Source organism: Caretta caretta, chromosome 2 (genome assembly GCF_965140235.1).
Source record: "Caretta caretta isolate rCarCar2 chromosome 2, rCarCar1.hap1, whole genome shotgun sequence".
NCBI classification, from domain to species: Eukaryota; Metazoa; Chordata; order Testudines; family Cheloniidae; genus Caretta; species Caretta caretta.
This window is the reverse complement of record NC_134207.1, coordinates 229,991,647-230,015,242: the sequence shown is the minus strand read 5'-3', so window position 1 is coordinate 230,015,242 and position 23,596 is coordinate 229,991,647. Positions and strand designations below refer to the sequence as shown.

The following is a 23,596-nucleotide window of genomic DNA, read 5'->3' as shown; positions in this document are numbered from 1 at the left end:
GGTCACCTGTGCTACTGAGCTCGCCACACTGACCAAACAGGACATGAAATTCAAAAGTTCCCAGGGCTTTTCCTGTGTACTTGGCTAGTGCATCGGAGTTGAAAGTGCTGTCCAGAGCGGTCACATTGGAGCACTCTGGGATAGCTCCCGGAGGCCAGTAAGGTCGATTTGCATCCGCACTACCCCAATTTCAACCCAGCAAGGTCGATTTTAGTGCTACTCCCCTCACCGGGGAGGAGTACAGAAGTCAATTTTAAGAGCCCTTTAGGCTGATGGAATGGGGTTGCTTGTGTCGATGCATTTATTATGAAATCAACCTAACGCAGCTAAATTTGACCTAACCCTGTCGTGTAGACCAGGGCTCAGAGAAGTGCTGGGTAAATTGCCATGAAAAGAAAATCAAGAGATAAAGGAGTTCGTAGCTCTCAGAGGCAATATTAAAGGCACAAGAGCAAACTATCCTGATGCAAAGGAAAGATAGGTATAATGGTAAGAGGCCAATACAACTCCATCAGGAGCTCCTTTAATAACCTTGTCAAGGTTCCTCCCCCACTCTGAACTCTAGGGTACAGATGTGGGGACCTGCATGAAAAAACCTCCTAAGCTTATCTTTACCAGCTTAGGTCAAAACTTCCCCAAGGTACAAAATATTCCCCCCGTTGTCCTTGGACTGGCCGCTACCACCACCAAACTAATACTGGTTACTGGGGAAGAGCTGTTTGGACGCGTCTTTCCCCCCAAAATACTTCCCAAAACCCTGCACCCCACTTCCTGGACAAGGTTTGGTAAAAAGCCTCACCAATTTGCCTAGGTGACTACAGACCCAGACCCTTGGATCTTAAGAACAATGAACAATCCTCCCAACACTTGCACCCCCCCCTTTCCTGGGAAATGTTGGATAAAAAGCCTCACCAATTTGCATAGGTGACCACAGACCCAAACCCTTGGATCTGAGAACAATGAAAAAGCATTCAGTTTTTTACAAGAAGACTTTTAATAAAAAATAGAAATAAAGAAATCCCCCCTGTAAAATCAGGATGGTAGATATCTTACAGGGTAATTAGATTCAAAAACATAGAGAACCCCTCTAGGCAAAACCTTAAGTTACAAAAAAGATACACAGACAGAAATAGTTATTCTATTCAGCACAATGCTTTTCTCAGCCATTTAAAGAAATCATAATCTAACACATACCTAGCTAGATTACTTACTAAAAGTTCTAAGACTCCATTCCTGTTCTGTCCCTGGCAAAGACCAGCATACAGACAGACACAGACCCTTTGTTTCTCTCCCTCCTCCCAGCTTTTGAAAGTATCTTGTCTCCTCATTGGTCATTTTGGTCAGGTGCCAGCGAGGTTACCTTTAGCTTCTTAACCCTTTACAGGTGAGAGGAGCTTTCCCCTGGCCAGGAGGGATTTCAAAGGGGTTTACCCTTCCCTTTATATTTATGACAAACCTGAAAATAGGAATCCACAAAAAGTGGAAACCTGGATGGATTGCTAAGGATAAGGTCAAAAGAATAGTGCAACCATGCAGGGAGCAAATCAGAAGGGCTAAGGCACAAAATGAGTTACACCTAGCAAGGGGTATAAAAGGTGGTAAGAAGAGGCTCTGTAAATATGTTAAGAGCAAGAGAAAGATGAAGGAAAATGTAGGTTCACTACTCCGGGGGAGGGGGAAGGAGAGCTAATAACTGATGATATCAAGACGGCTGAGGTGTTTAATGCCTGTTTGCTTCAGCCTTCACGAGAAAGGTGTGGCCAGGCACTTAACACAAATAATATTAACAATAAGGAGGAAGGAGCACAAGCTAGAATAGGAAAAGAAGAGGTTAAAGAATGCGTAGGCAAGTTAGATATATTCAAGTCAGCAGGGCCAAATGAAATTCTCCCTACAGTACTTTTAAAAAAAAAAAAAAAAACAATCTGAAGCAATCTCGGAATCATTAGTGATTATCTGTCCTGAGACCCAGGGGTTTGGGTCTGTGATCACTTGGTAACCAATTGGTTAGGATATTATTCTCGAGCCTCCCCAGGAAAGGGGCTGTAAGGGCTTGGGGGGGGGGGGGGATATTTTGGGGGAATAGGAACTCCAAGTAGTCCTTTCCCTGATTCTTTGTTAAATCACTTGGTGGTGGCAGCGTATCGTCCAAGGGCAAACTGCCTTGGGGAAGTTTTAATCTAAGCTGGTAGAAATAAGCTTCGGGGGTCTTTTATGCGGGTCCCCATATCTGTACCCTAGAGTTCAGAGTGGGGAGGGAACCCTGACAATCTTCAAGAAGGCCTGGAGGATGAATGAGGTCCCAGAGGATTGGAGAAGGGGAATGAGGAGGACCTGGGGAGTTATAAACCAGTCAGCCTAACTTTGATACCTGTAAAGATATTGGGGAAAAAATTATTAAACTGTCAATATGTAATCACCTAGAGAATAATAGGATGATAAATAACCACTATAGTTTTTTGAAGATCAAATCATGCCAAACCAACCTAATTTTCTTTTTTGATAGGGTTACTGGCCTAGTGGATGGGAGGAAACTGTAGACATGATCTAGCTTGATTTTTAGTAAGGTGTTTGACAAAATGCACATGACATTCTCATAAGCAAACCAGAGAAATGTAGTCTAGATGAAATTATTATTCGATGGGAGCACAACTTAATGAAAGTCTGTATTTTTCCAATGGTTTGCGGTCAGTCTGGAAGGACATATGTAGTGGTGTTCTGCAGGGCTTTCTGATATATATTGTACAGTTGAATGTTTTCATTAATGATTTGGATAATGGAGTGGGGAGAGTATGCTTATAAAAGCTTGGAGGGCTTGCAAGCACTTTGGATGACACGGTTGGACTACAAAATAATCTTGACCAATTGGAGAATTGTTCTGAAATCAACAAGATGAAATTCCATAAAGACAAGTGGAAACTACTACACTTAGGAAGGAAAAATCAAACACAATGTGGGGAATAACTGGCTAGGTGGCAGTACTGCTGAAAAAGATCTGGGGGGTTTAAGTGAACAAAAAACTGAATATTGTTACGGGGCTTATTCCTTCACCCACTTACTTCCCTGGTCCTTCTCGCATGAACAGAGAGCAACAATACCCGAAGTCCAAAGGTGCAAACAATTCGATGTTTATTGGGGTGAACTTTCAGCAAGCATGATTCCAGTTTCCTTCCTTAGTATCCCCCTTCCCAGCTCTGACACCACAGAGCCTTACACCTGTGTCCCTGTTCCCATTCCTACCCTTAGCCAAACATGATTCCAACTTCCTTACTCCCATTCCCTGTTCCCATCTCCCTTACCCCCATGCCCATGCCCACCCCCACCCACTCACTTCCTCATTGACTACAGATTATATAGTAAAACTTGAGTTCTGCTTAGCTATACCTTAACCAATCATTTTCCTGAAATTTAACTAACCAATCCTAACATATTGTAACATGATTATGTAACCAATTATATCCCACCACCTTAATTAGTTTACACCCAGCAAAATTAATTATACAGCAGACAGGAACAATCACAGAACCAGACAGAGATTATACAGACAAACAATAGCAAAGTGGAAACTATAATGACAAGACAATACAGAAGTGAGGGTTTCACATCCCAGCTATTGATAAGTGAGTTCTTGCCAGACAGGATGCTATCAAACTAAGTTTCCTTTTACATTTTCTAGGCACTTCCCTTTCTCTGGAGGTGATAGGAATACAATCCTGTCCTGATAGTGCCTAACAGCCCAATAGCACCTTATTTCAATGTGACTAGTTTGGAATGTGAGGATGTGACCGTTCGCTTCCCAGCTTATGGCTGCCTATGCTGCTTAGCCAAAGGCCTGAGCCTAAGCACAGGGCCACAAACTGTCACAGTAAGAGAAGGCCCTTACACCGGCAGACAGTGATTTCTTTCTTTTTATACTTCTAGAACTAGCCAAGCGATAAGAATACACCTAAATTCTTAAAGTACAGGCCTTTGCAGACAAGCCTGAATATCTATATCCTAACAAATATGAATCAACCATCTGGTGCAATTGTGAAAAAGGCTAATATTCTTGGGTGTCTTAGCAGGAATGATGTATGTAAGACCAAGGAGGTAACTGTCCTGCTATAATTGGCACAGGTGAGGCTTCTGCTGGAATACTGTGTCCATGTCTGGGCTCCACATTTCAGGAAAGATGTGGACAAATTGGAGAGTCTACAGAAGAGCAACAAATGATAAGTTTAGAAAATCTGACTTATGTGGAAAGGCTAAAAAAACTGATGCTGTTTAGTCTTGAGAAAAGACTAAGGGATGACTTGATATGTGTCCATATGTGTTAAGAGCTGTTAAAAAGAGGACTGATCAATTATGCTCCATATTCACACCCTCCATAATAACCGGCTTAATCTTCAGCAAGGGAGATTTAGGTTAGATAATGGAAAATCTTTCTTTTTAACTACAAGGATAGTTAAATACTGGACTAAACTTCCAAGGGAGGTTGTGGCATCCCCATTATTGGATATTTTAAAGACCAGGTTAGACCAGAGGTCCCCAAACTGTGGAGGAACGTTCAAGGGGGCACTGCCAGGCCCAGGCCAGCCCCCAAGGGAGGCAGAAAGGGAGTGCCACCCAGTTGCAGCCCTGGCCCCGTCCCCAGCCTTGCCTCTGTACCCAGCTATGGGCCCAGCTACTAGCCCCCACCGCAGCTCAGCTGTGGCTCCTCTCCCATCCTCGCTTCCAGCTCTATTCCCAGCCCCTGACCTGCCCATAGCCATGGCCCTGCTCCCGGCCCTGGCTCCTGGAGAGGGGTGGAGGGAGGTGGGGACAGGCTCCCACCCAGTTTCATTACTGTTTATCCCAGTTGTTTCCAACCATTTTGTATTGAAGCCTTTCCTTGGAGTGGATTTGCAGATGGGCCAGCCCATACCTTCATCCTTCAGTTCTTGTCACACTATGCTATGGTACATTTGCTACCAGATTTCCTTTTTCCTGTCCATTTTCTCTCGTGTCCTTTCCTTGCTATTATTTATTTATTAATTATCTTAATTTTATTTTTTACTTCTTGATTTTCTTCTTCCTTCCCCCATGCCTTATGTCTCCCACCTTCTCTCTTCCCCGCCCCCCCCCACCCCAACTCACTCAAAGGCTACATGTTGACTGAGGTAGGATGCCCACTGTGGGCTAAGGCTGTCTGTGCTCTTGCTTGGGCCAGGGACCTGTACACACAAACTGCATCTGTGGTCTGCCATTTTAGGGGCCTAAAAGAGAAGAGGGCGGATGCCTTTATCCACAGTTGTAGGAGCAGACTTTTATTGAGCAATCTAGGATCCATTTAGCTTTTCCCAACCCTGCTGTTCCTCCTATCAGCTCAACACCCTCCTGTAGAAAGTGAGGTACCCCCCTAGGTTGGGAAACACTGGCTTAGCCTAGTTCCACTATAGTTGATTCAGTTTTAAATCTTTGTTATAGGGGCCTCGAGGTACTAACATAATATAATCTATCAGGATGAGCTTCCTAGGGTGCGAGGCATTGTACAAAAGTGTAGACAGTCCATGCCTTAAAGACCTTGCAGTCTAAGGGCTTGTCTACATTTACTGTGGGATCCATGAGCAGCGATGGATGCATTGGCGGTCGATTTAGTGGGTCTAGTGGAGACCCGCTAAATTGACCGCAGATCGCTCTCCTGTCGACTCCTGTACTCCACTAGATTGAGCAGAGTAGGGGGAGTCAAGGGGAGAGTGTCTCCCGTCAACATCACGTAGTGTGGTCCCCGCGGTAAGTAGATCTAAGCTATATCGATTTGAGTTACGCTCTTAATGTAACTAAAATTGTGTAGCTTAGATTGAATTTCCCCTGTAGTGTAGAGAAGGCCTAAGAAGCAGCCGTTGTCTGTCTTCTGTGAGAGAGACATGGATGAGGAAACCACCAAAAAATACAGCATATGTGATGCTAATCTCCTAATGGGTTTATAATTTAAAATACATGGGGTCAAGTTCATCCCTAGTGTAATGGCAGGAAGAATTTGGTCTGAAAGCTCTAGGAAAACTGTTATATGATTAAATTTAGATTTGAGGTTTGATATAAGGTTTGAACACCCCTAAAAGCTCAAAGGGAAGCTCAGATGAAATGGTCAAGTTTCCTCTGGTTTAAGGTTAAAACCTCTGGATATTGCATGGTTTCTGCCCTAAGCCACAGTTTCAGTTGAAACGTTTGTGGAACTTGGCCTTAGTCCTGGATGAAACCAGCTTGATTGGTGCTTAGTTTCCAATTCATCAGAAAAGTTGGTTTTGTACAGTTCTAAGTATTAGCCAGAGATGTCTATTCACTAGGCCAAGCAATTTTTAGATCATCTCTGTTAGTCACACCATGAAACATTTACTGACTGGCTAAATTATTTGTTCAAGTCAGAAATCTGCACATCTCTGGATAGTGCAATAGAATCTTGAAATGCCACCTGCAGACCTCAGTTATTCCAGTGTAAACCCCCTACTATTTTGGGAATTAAGATATCTCTAATGGCAAAACAGGAGTAATTTTAGCCATTCCGTGACTAGGAGTCACTGCTATACAAGCAGTAATACTAAAATTGGCTTTGGGACCTATAGACTTCCATTGTTTTAAAATTTTGTACAGCACCATGAGCTTTGAATGCATGCTTTATAAACAAAATACATGCAGAAGAGGTATCTTTGGTGGCCTAATGTGAGTGTGGATTATAAGGATAAAAGGTAAAAGCTTCATGCTGTCATTAAGAGGCAATTTCTTTCTGTTGGTCCAAGTGCTATAAACTAAAAGCAGGCCAATGATCTAGTCAAAAGGCTCTTGCTGGGACCAATGAACTTCATGCAGTATATCCACTAGCACCAGGAAATGTAGCAATATGGAAACTGAAGTTGATTTTGTGTGCATAGCTTCTCACTCAAATGTGAAAATCACTCCTGTGCAGAGGCTCAGCACAAAGGCCTCAAGGCTTAAGTGGGACCAAATAGGACCCAGGCCCTCATGCTGGTGTTCTGTATAGAGCTGAAGTTCACTCCTTGAAAGAACATCAGTTCTTGCATAGTGATGTGTTACTGTTATGATGGGATGTGCCTCAGATGGTCAGTCTACCTGAAACAATGCCATATCAGATCCATTTTCTGACTGGCTCTTTCTGGCAGAAGGTGATTTCTTCTCGACAGGAAACCTAGCAGGCCAGCTTTCAGAACTTGTTTGAACAGGCTTCAAACAAGCATTTAAGGACTAGCCACAAGCCAATGGTAGTGTATCAACTGAGTTTGTAATTTTGAACCAGCCTTACTTTATGTGGAAACCAACTAATGCAAAGTATGACTGATTACCATTGGCTTTTGTGTATCTCTGAAAAACCACTGTCAGCAGGTGATGAGGAGGGTCTCTGTGTAAAAACAAACAGCTGCTGTTAGATCCTCTGTGGCTGTATGTGTTTCTGTATTTGGAGATCACTTTTGTCCTGTTTTGAACTCCGAGGCTGCTGGGGCTAATGCTTTGTGTACCTGTGGATACAAATAGTCGGTATATAACAGACATGGGCCTGATTAGGCTGATCAGACTTAAACTCCATGTACATAAATGGAAGAGGTTCTGATTTACACCAGCTTAACTGAAATGACAAGTGGCACCTATGTCTTCAGTTCTCCTTGGCTGACTTTTGAGGATGTCTTCCTAAAAAGTGCTCCCTTACAGAGGTAGAGTAACAACTCAGGGCAAGTCTACGTTGCAGCTGGGGGTTTAATTTCCAGCTCAGGTAGACATACCTGCACTAGCTTTGATGGAGCTAGTGTGCTAAAAATAGCAGTGTGGCCAAGGCTACATAGGTAGTGGCATTAGCTAGCCTGCCTGAGTACAACCCTGCCTGACCCGCCTGGGTACCTACCTGAGTGGCTAGCCCAAGCTGCCACCTGTGCTGAGATGGCCATACTGCTAATTTTAGTACACTAGCTTGAGCAGACCTAGCTCATGTATGTCTACTCAAGCCGGAGACTACATCTCCCAGTTGCAATGTATGTTTCCTCTTCATTCTTTCTGGAGAAGCAGCTTTTCCCCCTTCATATGCTGTAAGTGTGCTAACACTTCTGACTGTGTTCTTTCATGTTGATAACATCCAAGCAAGTAGATGAATCACAAGGTTTTATTGAATATTCCAAGATCTGTCCTTAGCACAGTTCCTCTTCCATCCATTTTCACTCTTCCATCCAGTCCCATATCTCTGGTTATAAGCCATGACCGTTTGCACCAGTAGCATGCATTTGGCTGATAATATTTCTCTTTTCAAGATGGTTTTTATGTAATTAATCGTAGACTGTGTCCCCATTTGTGCTTTGAACTCCTGCAATATAAGAGTAATTTTTAGCAACCAGAGCTGGAACAGAAACAAAAGAGAAGAACAGTGTATTCACTTATTTTTTCGTGGTGTCATTCTGGTTGTGTTTTTTTTTTTTTTTAAAGAAATATCTACATCTATAAATCTGGGCTAACCAAAATCTGCTGAAGCACATGTGTGCCGAGCTCTTATGAGAGCCAGGAAAAAAGGGACCTCATTTAGTTCTTTTGTACCTTCAACCCACTTGTAAACCTGTGTGTGTGTGAGAACTGTATTGACAGAACGTTTATTGTCAATTATATACATGCTGTACTGAGTTCAGTGCCCTGAAAACCTGATGCCCTTATATTTGTATGCCACTCTTCCAAAAGAAGTATTAACCTAAAAAACCGTATCCAAAATCGGCCACTGAGCTGATAACAAGTAATACCAGCTGTTGTCTGTGGGTTTTGTTTTGTGTTTTGGGTTTTTTTGCTTGTTTTTTTTTAGCTATACAGGACATCTAAGAGCTAGACTGTGGCATTTTGCCACAGCCCCCAATAAAGTGTGTGCAGAGCTGCAGCTCCCCAAGGAGAACCCTGGATGTACTCCTGGGGGAATGCCCTCTCTCTGTCCAGGGAGAAGTGCAGTCTGTGACTTCCCTCTTGGGCATGCCGTATGTTCCCTCTCCCCATCACAGCAGCTTTCTAGGTGAGTTGTTCCTGTGGTCTCCAAGCAAACAGTGGCAATTCTGCCCAGCCCTTATGTGCCCTGTCCTGGGGGAGGAAAGGCTTCTTTCTTCCTCTCTGTCCTACTGCCTGGTCATGGAAGTGCTTGTCATAGCCTAGTACCAAAATGTTGTTACTGGTTGTTTGCTCCTGCTTAGTCTGGTAAGGGCTGGTCTGCGATTCTTACCTGAGTAAGTCCTGCCCGAATACGAACTGCAGGATTGGCCCCTAATTCAGTATTTGTGTGCCAAATTCTACTTCAATATGTGGGTGCAGGACTCCCAGGGACTTCATTGTGAGCCTGGTGTGCACCCAAGGACAGGATTGGGCCCCTGCACATCCCAGTGATGGTGACACAGACACAGGAACAGCATCAGCGCTCCTGGCTCATCAGCATTGAGGCTGAAATGTACAAAGCCCTTGACATCCTAATCACTGGAATATGAGTATGTATGCACTGCAGTGGTCTGGCTGCTGTGACTCTGAGAGCTGGATTGGGTTGCTCAGGAGAGCACCCACACATAAGCAGTCATGAACAAATGACACCGCATCTGTGCACAAGCTACACACCTTTAACCATGATTTGTGCAAGTATGCTCCGAGTGTCAGAGCTACACAGTCTCCAGAAATGAAGCCACTCTTGCACAGTGTGAGTTTTGGTGTAGGGGGTGAACAAATTGTGCATTCAAAGGGCCAGATTTACAACTAAGGATCTGGCCCACACTACCTGATTGTTAAAAAGGGTGTTCATATAATTTAATTCATACAGTATCAATAAGCACGGAGGATACTTTCTCCTTCCAGTTGCCTATTGAGACAGGGTCTTGGCCTTTCCTGTGACAGAAGGGAACTCTTTAAGAAGAGTCATTTTTGTTTAGACTGGTTTTCTATGCTGGAATAAGAATATCTTCACCTAGGTCTAGCAAATGTGTTTAGTATTGTTAAAGGGGATAATTTAGGGCCCAGCGTGCCAGAAGGTGAATTTACAGAGTCAGTGTTGAAATGTTTGGCTACAAAAGCCTGTTAACTTAATGTTGGTCAGTTGAGTGTATGAACTGAATCAGTAAAGAGGAATGAGAAATTATGGTCAGTGGAGCAAAAAACCTCATGTCAGAGGGAAGAAAAATGTTGCAAGAGATGATAGAGAGGAGGATACTATTTGCATGGATACCAGAGTGAAGCTAAGAGAAATAGAAGATACTTTTCTCAAAGGGTACGTCTATACTGCATTTGAAAACCCACGACCGCGAGTCTCGGAGCCCAGGTCTACAGCTATGGCACTAAAAGCAGCTTGTGTAGACCTTCAGGCATGGGCCGGAACTTGGGCTCTGAAGCCAGGGGTGATTTTCAGAGCCTGAGTCCAAACGTCTGCGCAGCTGTTTTTAGTGCCATAGTCTGAATCTGAAGGGCCAGGCTCTGAGACCATAGGTGCTGGAACGATTTTTATAGTGGGGCTGCTGAAAGTCATTGAACAGAACTGTAAACGCTGTATATGATGGAAACCACTTCAAGCCAAGGATGGTGTGAATCCCCAGCACCCCTAGTTCCAGCATCTATGTCCAAGACTCACTGCCGTGGGTCTTAAAACGCAGTGTAGCCGTACCCAAAGAGGCTTAATAACCAACGGGTCTGTCGTCTATCAGGAACATGGGAGCAAGAGGCATACTTAGACGTTCAGGGGCGGAGGGGAGGGAGAACAGTTATTTAAGGTGACTAAATGTTGTTCATGTGACTACATTTTCTTTATACATCATCTTACCCTATAAAATAAAGAGGAAAACAATCTTGGGTCACTAGATTAAAACTAGCGACCTAGAGGTGAAAGTTTTAACATCCAGTTACGTAGCCTCCCCGAGTTACCCAGTTTTCTTTGAACTGTAGGCTGTTCCTGAGTATTGCATTTTAGCAACAGCTTTGGAAAACCACCCTCTGTTAAATATTTATTGTAAAAATATTTTAATATATCTTCAAAATGTAATGCTCAAGCTGCTTCCGAGTCCCATTTATTTTTTTAATTACATTTCTGATTTACATTGGAATTGGCACAAGGCAACTGATATGAACTGAGATTATGTTAAATCAAATTTGTTGCTGGTGAGAACAACCACCTCCCCTTCTGCAGAGAAACCTCACAATAGAAGTTATTCAGACTTCATTAGTAATGTTTTTCCAGAATCTGTGGCAGTTATTAATCTCATTGTCACAGCAAATTAACTGTGGGGTTGCTAAGAGTGTTTTCTGTCTTTTGAAGATTTTCATCTTTTTTTTCTTTTTTTCCCCAACAGAACAACTCACAAAAATGCAATTTACCAACTTCAACTGGCTTCAAAATGTAAGGAGATGCAGGACTACATTTGGTCTTCATCTATCAAGAAGAAAAGGTAGGTGTTTGGTTTACTCTCTGCTATGTTTGGTTTAAATAGAAGATGAAGCGTCTGCTCATCTCTTGCACATAATTCTCATTGACATGAATGCAAAACCATAAAACCGCAAACTGAAAATGTGCAACTAGTGTTTGGCTGTTTTAGCATCCACTGGATTTATTCTTGGTCTAAATGAAAAAAAACAAAAATTAGTAAGACAAGAAGATTTCTCATTCACAGCTAAAAACGAGAGGGAGACTTCTTCAATCTAGGGCTTTTTTTTTTTTTAAAATCTGCTTGACGGAATCGGAGAAGCAGATCTTCCTTTGGGGTTTTCTTTCCTGATTAGTTCACATTCTTACAAACCAATACACAATCACAACAAGTGGATTCTCTTCAGAAAAGGTCTAGAAATGAGCTACTATAAAAACTGAATTACCTATAGTGACTGTAGTATTGCCCATAGGAGACTAGTTGTTCCGTTGTATAGACAGACACCAGCATCTCCTCCTCATTACAGCTTTCATCATTGGCTGCCACTGGTGAAACTGCACCGGTGCAGAGAAAAATCTTATATATATTTCCTAGTGTAGACACTGCGGACTCTGGAGTATAGACTCTGACATCAACCTGGCTCAGGTTCCTCCTGGCCCCTCTGCCCCTCTTTGTGCAGAAAATGAAGTAGCCCATTAATTTTGCATATGCCATCTCTCCACCCCACTCCCCATACTATTACATACTAAGAAAGCATATGCTTAAATATCTGCAAGGTCATGGTCGTGGCCTTTTATTTGTTCACGGAGGGCAAATGATATGAAAATATGCTAATAAGTTGGGGCTCTGGTAAACATGTCCTGTTTCATTGCACTTAAATGTTTATTTCGAGACCATGTATGCTACACTGTGTATGTTTAAAGACCTGATCCAAAGCCTAATGAAGTCAAACCTCAGTGGGTCTTTGGATTGGGCCCTAAATGATTGCATTTTCTTTTTCCATTTGCAAATAGGTAGTAATTAGAAGTCTGGCAAACCTGACCAGAAAGTTAACGTTACACAGTAAACAACTTCTGTTCCTTTCTCAAGCAAACAAAAGGAAAGATGCAATTTTCAGAAACGTTTGCATATAAAAACTGTGGCACTCTAATTATCCTTTGTGATTCCAAAAATAATCCTTTTCACTAAAAACACTGGGTACAGGTTTTCTTTGGAGATATAAGCCCTGTGAAATTAGTAGTCACGTTACAAACACACAAACAAACCAAGAAACCATAAATCAGATTTGTTTTTAGGGAATAAATATACACAACTCCGTTAGGTTCCAGGTACATAAAAAAAGCACAAATGGAATCTGTCCTAGCAAAGATCCATAACAGGAGAAATTTTCTTCTTTCTTTTGATAAAATGTTCTGCTGTATTTCATCTGTGAACTAACTTAAATCTCTTTTTTTAAAAGGTTCCTTACCGTATGCAAAAACCTCTGGTTCCGTATGCTCTGGTAGTGTTGATTCTGTGGTGTATACAATACAGATTTGATATTTTTACTTAAGATTTTTACAAACAAACTTTCATGTTTAAATATTGTTAGTCTTGGATAATAAAATTAATCTTGGAAGAATCTATGAAGTAAATAAATGAATAAAAGAAGAATTGCAAGGCTACTTCTTGGTTTGCAACAGCTACGTCTGAAAACATCATTGAAGTTTAAAGCATTTGAATACAAGAAAAAGAGGCTTTCAGGCATAATACAGGCAGAGATTTATATATTAATTTGGACTGCTGAGTTGAGATCACTTTGATTGGTCCAATGAACCTAAAATATTCAAGTTCTAAACCTGTAGGTGTATTGAAAAAGTCTGAAAATAGAAGTTCAATAATGTATCAAAGAGATAAAAGAAGATGGTTTAATAGGCCACAATAATAGTATTACAAAGAGGTAAAATGGGTCATGGAAACTCAAAGGGATTTATTTGTTTATATGCACTATAAAAAATTATTAATACCTATATCATTTGAATGTTTGAGAAATTGAGTTTATAGCTGTAACTAAATACATATTATATATATCCTAGCCTCTGATACTTTTTTTTTAAAGGTATTCTGAAGATTATTATCTTCAGATAGTGACAAAAATACAGAACTGCACATGGAAAAGAAGACCAGAAGAATATACAAAATTTAGGTAATTTAATTTTATTAATTTAAAAAAGCAATCTGTTGAGGGCTCGCTTTATAAATGTGTGGTGCAGATCTTCCCCAGGAAATTGATACCAAATAAACCAGTGCCTCTTGTACTTAGTACATGGTTGTAAGATTCTGTTATCTCTCTGGAGCTTGGACTGTCTTTGTGCTCAGTGCAATACATTACACAGAAATATTCTAAGAGCTAAACACATCTAGTTTCTCCAATTTTCTCTACATTTTGGGAGTGAACAATTGGATAATTTACTAGAATTAGCCAAATAAAGAATTCCCAGCTCCAGAAAGAAAATTGACAATTTTAAATGAAAAGCGGTCGCATAGTGATATCTATTTGGACGTCTCTAATGTGCCTGCCACTCTGGTATCTGAGAGGCTTTGTAAATGTGCAATACATTTCTTAATTCAAGGTTCTAAACTATTATTTATAGTTTCTCTTGTAGAAATGCTTGGAGGGCCCCCTTCAGGATTGATGCTAGATTAGGGTTCCCATTGTAGCCAGAGTCCAAGTAAACCCATGCCTAAATCCATCCCTGTTCAAGACTGCATATAAGTAAGCATGTGCTCAAGTGTTCTCCTGAATCAGGGCCAGTGAGTAACAATCCCTGCCCCAAAGATCTTACAGTTAGAAATGCACAACTTCAGGTTCAGTGAAGCACAACTTCATTCTGCTAATACTGATTTTTCAAGAAGGAAAAACTCTTCAATCACATTATTCTACAATGATGTGGCAAGATGATTAAAAATGTGACCTCCCTTAGAGCTGTTTAGAATTAGGTAGCTCTGGGATTTTAATATCCAGTTTGACTAAAGTCAATTGCATCATGCTAAGGAAAAATTGTTGGGTGTGTGGGGTGGAAACGTCCTTTTGTGGAGAATTTGAAATGGTATGCTCCCATGGCTGGTCGTGAAGCATTGGTTAACTAACCAACACTGTTCCTGTAGCTGAGCCAATACAATGTACGGTGCTAAGGCCCTGACCAAAGACCGCTGAAGTCCAATGAGAGTCTTTGCATTGATTCTAGTTGGGTTTGAATCAGGCCCCTCAGGCACAAAGATGTTAGAGCATAATAAGGAGCTATGTAAGTTCACGTCTCTAGGCAAAATCAGCCATGCTAATTTCAGACCCTTTCAGTCATAACTCAGGGTGGGCAGGAATAATATGCCTGCAGAACAGGCTGGAGGGGAGGCTGTGGTTATCTGCTGTTTCCCCAGCCACAGTCAGGGCTGCTGTGCTCTGATGCTTTTCTCTTATGGCCTACTACCTAGAGAGCCGCTTCAGAGCGGCCCAATTGCCACTCTACAAACTATTTCTGCCCTGCCAGTGAGACAGATGTATCCCAGAGCAACCTCTCCCTGTTCCAGGCTTGTCTCCACCAGAACCTCCCGTTCCACACCTGTTCTAGCCCTTAAATGGAATAAGTTCCAGAAGAATCTAGCATGGTACCTTCTATCCAGTCATTTTGTTACAGCATAAGAGGAGTCTATGAGCATCCTCACTGTTGCTCTAGCAGTCTTTTTTTTTTTTTTTTCTCCTGACCAGAAGTATGTACAATGAGCAGCAAAGCCTCACAAGTTTTGTCATGCTTGCAAAGATCAGGGCAGAAGTATGCAGAGGTGCAAACTCTGGGATGCACTAGCCTTCTAGGAAACTTAAGGTAATTATATGGCCTTCTACCCTAGTGCTAGGTTAGGGTAGGCTTACTGAAATTTGGGCCCATTGACTTTTACTGTAACAGTTGTATTAATTCCTAAAAGCTTAGGAAATAAGTTCCCTTCCCCCATCTAATTTATATGTAATGTGATCACTGACCTATAAGTTAACTTGTTTTGGTGGCTGGATGATTATCATGCGTGGGGTGTATGTGTTCAAGTAACTCTCTCTCTTTATCTCAATCTCTTCTCCTTTCTGTTCTTTTCAAGAAGCCGGATATTAAAATTTTATAGATATCCTGCTCTTCCAGCACTTCAGAATCTTGCAGAAGTTCTGATCCCTTAGCACATCAGAGGAAATATGCTTTCCTTTAAGATTCAGTACATTGCTTCCTAACTAAATGTGTGCACCTTAAAAACCCACCACACACTTTTTGGTATATTTATCAATCACTGAGCAAGAGACCTGGCACTAGAATAGCAGCTTAGAAATGATGATGTACTGGCAGAGTTGTGTGGGGAACAGAGCTCTAAGAGATTATTGAAATGTTTTTTGAGCCAGGAAGGGGAGGAATAGCACCACATTGTGTAATGTTGGATAGGAAAGGAGTTGCACTCTGGTATTTAGACTTTTCACAGAATTTGGGGACAGTGGAAATTTTTCATGCTGAAGCATATGAAAAGTCAAAGTTCTGCTTTTTGCTTATAAATTCACATTTGTCTATTTCTACGTCTAAATTAATATTTCTGTTTGTCCACGTGTTCCTGCTTTATAGGCTACTGGCCCAATGCACTGAGCACAGGGCTGGGAGCAAGGAACTACTGAATTCTGCTTCTATCAGAATAGTACATGACACTTGTGTCGTATGTTACAAATACTGCTCCGTTCTGCCTCCCTATGAGCTAGGTAAATAGAGTCACACCCATTTCACAGATGATGAAACTCAGTTTAGAGAGGTATGTGACATGAATCAGGTCATGCAGCTACTTACTGTCAGGAGGAGGATTAACATTGCCGTTCACGTGCCTAATCCACTGGAGTCCTTTAATGGCCAGACCACAGTATCCACAGGCGAACTACTGAACTTCTCTGTGTCTGTGTTTGCCCATCTGTAAAATGGAAATAGTGCTTACCAACCTCACAGGCATGTTTAGTATTGTACAGGATCACTTCACTTCCCTGAAGCTTTGAAGAATAGAATAGATAAAATAAAATACATTTTTATAAGAGATGTAAATCTTTATGCTTCCAGGCATAAACTACTCTTGAGTTAAGGAAGCTTTTTTCAAATCTCACCCATGCATAGCTTATTCCATAACTGAGCTCTGAGCTTTGTTGCACCTTCCTCTGAAGCATCTAGTACTGGCGGCTGTCAGAGACTGGAACTAGAGTAGATAAATCACTGCTTGGTTCCAGTACGACAATTCCTCTGTTGCTAGAAAACAGCCCTGCCTAATGTTGAGCAAGCATCTCTCCTAGTATCATAGCTCTACTGCCTTCCACAGATGACTCCAGCCTAGCGGACCCAAAGACAAACAAGGGGGCGGGGCAGTGAATTAGTACAAGGAACAGGTATGGATCGAAGGGAGAAATATTTACTTAAGTGGTTGGCCAAAAGGTAACAGCTGGCAATTCTATGCTGCAGATCTGAACACAGGGTATAAGCTGTCTATAGTTTTCTTGCTACTACTCTTGTCTTTCCCCCCTGTCCAAATGCTCTCCTTCAGCATTGTCCCAGTGAGTACTCATACTGTATAGAGCTCAGTGGTGACTTTTACCTGCAGCTTTGTGTGGGACTGTCCTCGTTCTCAACCAGTGGTCAGTGTTCCGACAGCTGTGTGATGAATTGTCCTTCCCTCACATCTCTCAAAGTCAATGACTGCCACTAAACAAATCCAAACACACACACACACACACACACCCCTACCTACCTACCTTTGTATGATGAATTTTTGCCCAGGCCTCATAGGTAAATAAAAGTGTTGTGTTCTTTCTCTCCATTTCAGGGTGTCTGTCTACACTGTGCTAAAAACACTTCCACCAAGTTCAAACTGTCCACTGGAGTGCACGGCACACCTGGCACTTGTCTTCTGGTTATTGCCTTTGTGCATCCAATGGGGGGCATATTGTGTCACATGCTTGGGTATATCATCCATCCCCACAGCTGTTCCTACTTCTTATTCTGTCTTCCAGCTCGCTATGGCAGAGAGATACCAACAGCTGTAGTATCTTGTGATATAGTTTTACCACAGCTGAATGGAATGCAGATGACAAGTGACTGAGGAAATAAGGAAAAGTGTCTAAACTTCTACTGTTTCCAATACTTGGTACTACATGAATTTTGATCAGAAATATTTTCCCATGAGACCATTCATCTCAAAATTCAGCCTTATTCCCCCTGTTCTTTATCCTCAATTAAAACATAAGCATGGCAACTCCACTAGCCTAACTCTTAACCTCTCCGCTTTAAAGACCACCTGAATTCTTCCTGCTTTTACAGATTTACATCAATCTACGCTTGTTCTAACCAAACCAAGACTTCACTCTTCTTGGATATTACAGTGAAACAGCAAACATTAAAAAGATGGGTGAAAGAGCCTTGCTTTTTCCCAGAAGGCTCATTCCTAAAGCTTTGGAAACTACTGTAGGGTGGATTGCTTCTGCCCCACAGGCTTCTCTATCTAGAGTTTTTAGTCTCAGGTTCCCTAGGTAACCTGAATATTAACTACTACATTAACATTCTTCAAAGATTTTTCATGTAAGAGGTATATTGTTAGTACAACAAGCTACAGAACCCAGCTGGGTACCTCCACAGCTATAATTGTTTTTCATACCTACACATTTCTTTTGAGCAAGATGCAGCTTCACAATTTCTTTGCTTTAGTGATTTTAGGCTTTATTCATTTGTGCCAATGGAATTCAAGCTGCAGACCTTTATCCTTCATCAGCAATCAGGCCTTAGCACTGCAGATGCAGCCTATAGGTTAATTGGCCTAATATACCCCTTTAGGCCTTGGTGGTGTGGACACCCAGTCACACACCCTCCCCTTAAAGACTACATCCCTCAGAGGTATGGATGCCCTCTCCTCTGGAGCTGGCTCCACAGGTCATCCTGCTCTAGGTCACCTACCATGAGAAACAGTTTACCCCTCTCTTCCATGTTGTTTCTGAGTTTCTCCTTCTGAAATTGCATGTCTCTATGGCTACTTGTAATGCTTGCTCTGTTGCTAACAACTTTTCATGTAGCTTTTGCCTTGCAGACTCTCCCAATATCTTTTTTCCCCAGAGTCTGAGTGCTAAATGCACGCTGGGTTTGTCTCCATATTGGTCGCTGTACCCTTCAGCTTTGCCACTGAGAGACTTTTCCTTCCATGGAGTTCTCATATGTCTTCTCCCTCACAGCCACTTCGGCCTTCTCCATCATTTTTGTGCACCCATTCTGGGCCTCTGGCCCTCCCTTCCATATCTTTCCCTACATGTGGCCCTTTTCCTGGCAACTTACTTTCTTTCTTGTTCCTCATCAGGAACCTGTCCTTCCCTGAGCTACAGTTCTGTTTGTGAGGGCACTGCCTTCTCACATGTCCTGGTTTTCCCCCTCCCACTTCCTGCTTTCTCCACAGAAAGATAATCTGCATCCAGATAGGTTGTAGATAACTGCAACCATAATTTTGTTGGGGGTCAGCAGCTAGCAACAATTCACAGATACATTTACTTTTAAAAGTCTGATTTTTCTTAAGTTATCAGCTGGTCTTTCAATTTAAAAATACAAAATAATTATTTTAAAAGCAGCAAAATATTTAATTGTGTTCATAATTTCCCATAGAGAATACAGTTAATTATATTGATCCAACGGTCCAACTCTAGATAAGTGTCTCAAATTTCCAATTATAAACTGTTTTCAAAAAACCAAATCACCCTGTTGCAGAGAGGCCAATAAAACCCCTTTCACTGCTTAGACCATGAACATAGGGCTAAGTCAGGCTTAAGCAGCGCACAAGGTCTTGTAGAGATTCTCTACACTAGGATTAATAACTCCTTTTTAGACAATATCAGACTATTTTGTAACCATACTATCTGCTCTGAGTAAGGGTAGTGGTGCTCTAAGAGCACACCAGAGAACTGTTCACCTAATTCTCCTTTGAGTGATGGTCCCTATAGTATTCCATTGAAGGATGACGCATGTGCACCATGCGTCCAGAGCTGGAGAACTTGAAAGTAGTGTCCGTTGATTCATGAATGCGCCCTTGTCTCGCCTCATGGTTTCGTCCGAGGCGATAAAGGGTGGAGCAGACCGACCACGTCTCCAGTTCCTTTTCACTCTGACCTGGATCATGCAGGAACTACTAGTGTTCTCTTGCGTGTGATGCACCTTTTAAAAAGAGTGTAATTGTGTGTAGTTTTTTTATAGTATTTAGCTGTTTTACTGTTTTTACATAGTTTTTTACTCATTTTAGTAATTATTTAGAGTTGATTTGGGACTTTTGGGGGAATCTGTTTACTTATAAACGCCCCCCCTCTAGTACGCATGCATGGGGTACGGGACTGTGCTGAAGACCCCAGGCTTTAAAATCTGCACTTCCTGCCCAAGTTCCTTCTCAGTCAGCAACAAACATCAATGCTGCCTCTACTGCTTGGGAGATGCCCACGTTGTGTCCAGGTGCAGCATCCGCTAGTCCTTCAGTCTGACATTCCAAGGCTATCACTGCTGACCACAGGCTGACAATCTGGAAGTGTGAGGTGAAAGTGTTTAGAGATAAAGGCCCAGACCCTCGGTGGGAATTAGGCTCCGAAGTATCTTTTGAAGTTCTGGGCCAAAATGATTCCCCAGTATCATGGACATGATGCATTGTGAGGTGTATCAGATCCCAGAATAAGACAAAGGGCAGCAGGATCAATGGCAGATTTCAGAGTCCTGATGGTGCTGTTCACAACTTTACTGCTTTTCAAAATAATACTGCTTAGCATTTACACATGCCCCTTGAAGAAATAAACTGAGTTATGAGTTGGACAATCAAGAGACCATCCTTCTAGAAGGCATTTAAATGGAGGCTGCCCTATTGATTAGATGTTTTTTGCGGACCGTGTTGGCTTATCTTTCTATTTCTCTCTCACACACACACACACACACACACACACACACACACACACACACACCCACCCACCAAACACGGAAGATATCTATCTTATTTATTTGTATCTTCTAATTTATTTAACATCTGCTAAATCTTGCACAGCAGAACTGTGCTGAGTGGTGGAAGACATTAATCATTCATTAACTAGCTCAACCATCTAGCTGTTCTCATAGCTGAGCTACGTAACCAGGTGTCTCCTTTCACTGTTTCCACATCCTCTCTCTCCATCCCTTCTGATTGTTACACCCACCTCTTACATTTTTGCTGAAATCTGATTAACTCTTCAGGGCAGAGACTAACTCTTATTATATGTTTGTACAGCACCTTGCACGGTGGGGCCATAGTCTCTGATGGGGCCGCAGTGCTTCTGTAGTACTAATTTATAACAATAATAAGCGTGATTGTGGCCTATTTTCCTGAAAGGTGAAGGGAGTGGAAAAACAAGGAAAGAGAAGGGCTTCCTGGGTTTGCCACAAACCGTAAAATCGTTGTTGACAAAGCTGAGCTGTTTTCTCCTGACTTGTTTTGTAACCAGTACAAAAGTCATTCTGAAAGGTTCACACAGCTTTATTGGTAACTAAATTAATTAAAAACAGACTTTATTTTCTAGTTCTCTGCCACCTCCTTATCGTTCATTAGCTACACTGGTCTTTTGCAGGTTAGAACTAGCTTCCTGCTGTGATGCTGTTCACAACTTTATTGCTTCTCAAAACAATACTGCGCTGGGAAGTAACATGAGTTATGAGGTGGACAATAAAAAGACTCTCCTCATCACAGAGGACATTTTTAGGATGCTGCCTGAGGTAAGAACAGTTTCTTTATCTTTCAGAACTAGAGCTGTTTTATTTGGCTCTTCAGAGGATGGACCCACCACACACACTCCCACACTCTCTCCTTATTTCTTGATAACTTTCTTGTGCAAAGGAGAGGGGCTGGCTGGAACTCCCATTAGGATATGTCTACACTGAACCAGGAAGAGAGCCTCACAGCTCAGGTCCACAGGTTTGTACTAGCTGGGCTTGCACCAATGCATTTAAGTAGAGGTTGCAGCTTGGGCTGGAGCGTGGGCTCTCAAGCCCACTCAGCCCCCACAGACTTCAGAGCCCAAGCCACAGTGTCTATGCAGCTATTTTTAGCATGCTTGCACAAGTCCTGGTAGTGGACCTGGCCTGGGAGGCTTGCTGCCAGATGCAGTGTAAACGTACCGTTAGTATCTATGAACTCCACTGGTAGCTCAGCCCACAGGGGTTACTGCAGAACACTGCAAATTGCAACCTCTCTCAGCAGCCAGATGTGCCTCGGCAGTATTTCCAGTCCAGGGGCAACAGATCAGGTCTATGGACTGAAGGCCATTGTGCAAATTAACATTGCTCTTCTCACACCTAGTTTCAGGTGATTATGAAAAGTTTCAGTCTTCAATAGGTGGTTTGTATTCTTTTATTCCATGCTAATCCCGGTTACTGTGTGACAGATCTCAGGAACTGAACCAGACCTCTCTAGAACTGAAAACATGACTGTTACAGGTTGAGCTAAAGAGACTGTTAGAGACACTCATCCTCTGTGGATGGAGCACAGAAAGGAACATTGCCCATTGGATCACATGTGCCTCTCCCTTCCTGAGTGTATCTGACAAATGGTTCCTCTTGACACCTCTTCACCTTCTTCTTATGTATGCTCAAGTACTATGGACCTGATCCTCCTCTCGCACTGATGTAAATCAGGAGTAATTCCATTAAAGTAGATAGTTACAGTGGTGTAAAACTAGGGTAAGTGAGAGGATAATCAAGCCTTGTACATATCCACAGATATCAGAGAGATACATGCACTGGCTATCCCAGCCAGACTAGTTTAGCCTCGGGTCTGTCTCCTGCAAATACAATGTGTTTCTGCAGTGAAACTGAGTGACAAAAAACAAATTCTTTCTCCAACATCAAAGAGGTGCCTTTGTTCTCCAGACAAAGCCCTTTTATTGTGTTGTCTTGAGAGAAATTTCTGTAGGGACTGGCATTTACCAGCTTTCACACACTTTCTTGCTTTCCTGTATGGCACCCTCTCCTGTTTCTCTCCTTCTCCCTCCCAGCACACATAGCCAGTTTGAGAAAAGGGGAAGGATAACATTAGGCACCTGAGTTTCCCCCTGGCAGTAGCAGTTCCTGGAGGTCTCCCTAGATACATGGTCCCACTAAGGGTATATCTGCACTGCAGTTCCATGCTTAAGCTCAGGATCAAATATAACACACCACCCTTGCATCTACACTGCAACTGCACGGACCTAGGGTCTCAGGGCTGCAGGGTCTGAGCACAAGTCAAGCCAGGACCCCAGGTTCAAGCTCTATTGCTTTGCAGTGTAGCTGCAGCCTTGCTTCAGTCTTGTCCTGGGAGTCCACCAGAAGTGTCCCACAATTCTATGGGCCAACCTCCTTAGTCCTTGCTATCTCAACAATTTCCAGTCGACTCTATTGAAAATGGAAGTCACCCCACTTGGCGTACGGTAGCAGCTCAGGTCAGCGTTAACCCCTTCTCTTCTGAACACCAAGCTCCCAGCACGCTGTCGGAGCCTCCTGGGTTTGCAATGGGGACTGAGCAGGGCAAGACTTTTGTAAATCGTGCTGCTTCATGGTCACTGGAGCACAGCCCAATTTTGGTGAATCTCTGGTGCAAGGCCAGTAAAACGGTGAACTTCAGCAAATGTACCAGGAATGACCATGTGTACCAGCAGATAGCTTTAAAAAAAACTGGCAGCTTTAGATGGGTGCTCAGTGCAGGGAGCGTAGTAAGAGGCTTAAAAGCAAGTACTGGAAGACCAGAGACAAGAACCACACCTCGGGCAACTTGCTAACATCATGGGTGTCTTATGAGGAGTTTGACCGTGTGCGGGGCACTGCACCCAGCATGGAGCCAACCATGAATGATAACCTGGTGAGCTGGGATGGTGCCCTGCTGGCCCTTGAATCCAGGATGGGGACTGATGAGAGCCAGTAGCAGGCTTCAAGAGAGGTGCATAAAGTGACTGTTTATGAAACCAATCCCAGAGGAGGCTGTGTATCAGGATCAACAGCAAATTCAAGGTCCCAACTCAGAAGAGCTGTTTGATTTCTCCCCCTCTGAGAACAGTCCACTGCTGAGTCTACAGCAAACCTGGTGGAGACAGAAGCCACCCTGGAGCCTGGTAAGTTTATGACTCTGATTTACAGTTTATTACAGTATTGGGAGGGATTTCTGCTCTA

General features: G+C 42.6%; 1 protein-coding gene across 3 annotated transcripts in view; it reads left to right on the top strand.

Moving 5' to 3' along the window:
• Positions 1-23,596, top strand: part of ST8SIA6 (ST8 alpha-N-acetyl-neuraminide alpha-2,8-sialyltransferase 6) — a 50,563-nt gene that overhangs the window by 10,148 nt on the left and 16,819 nt on the right. For 2 of the 3 annotated variants that reach the window (XR_007354937.2, XM_048838019.2), the window contains exons 3-5: positions 11,310-11,405; positions 13,480-13,566; positions 21,028-21,172. Coding sequence is in view for 2 of the 3 variants with exons in the window: in XM_048838019.2 (XP_048693976.1) it covers positions 11,310-11,405; positions 13,480-13,566; positions 21,028-21,172 (328 nt within the window). In the remaining variant the exon portion in view is untranslated. The remainder of the gene's footprint in view (positions 1-11,309; positions 11,406-13,479; positions 13,567-21,027; positions 21,173-23,596) is intronic. The other variant, XM_048838020.2, reaches the window with a different exon arrangement.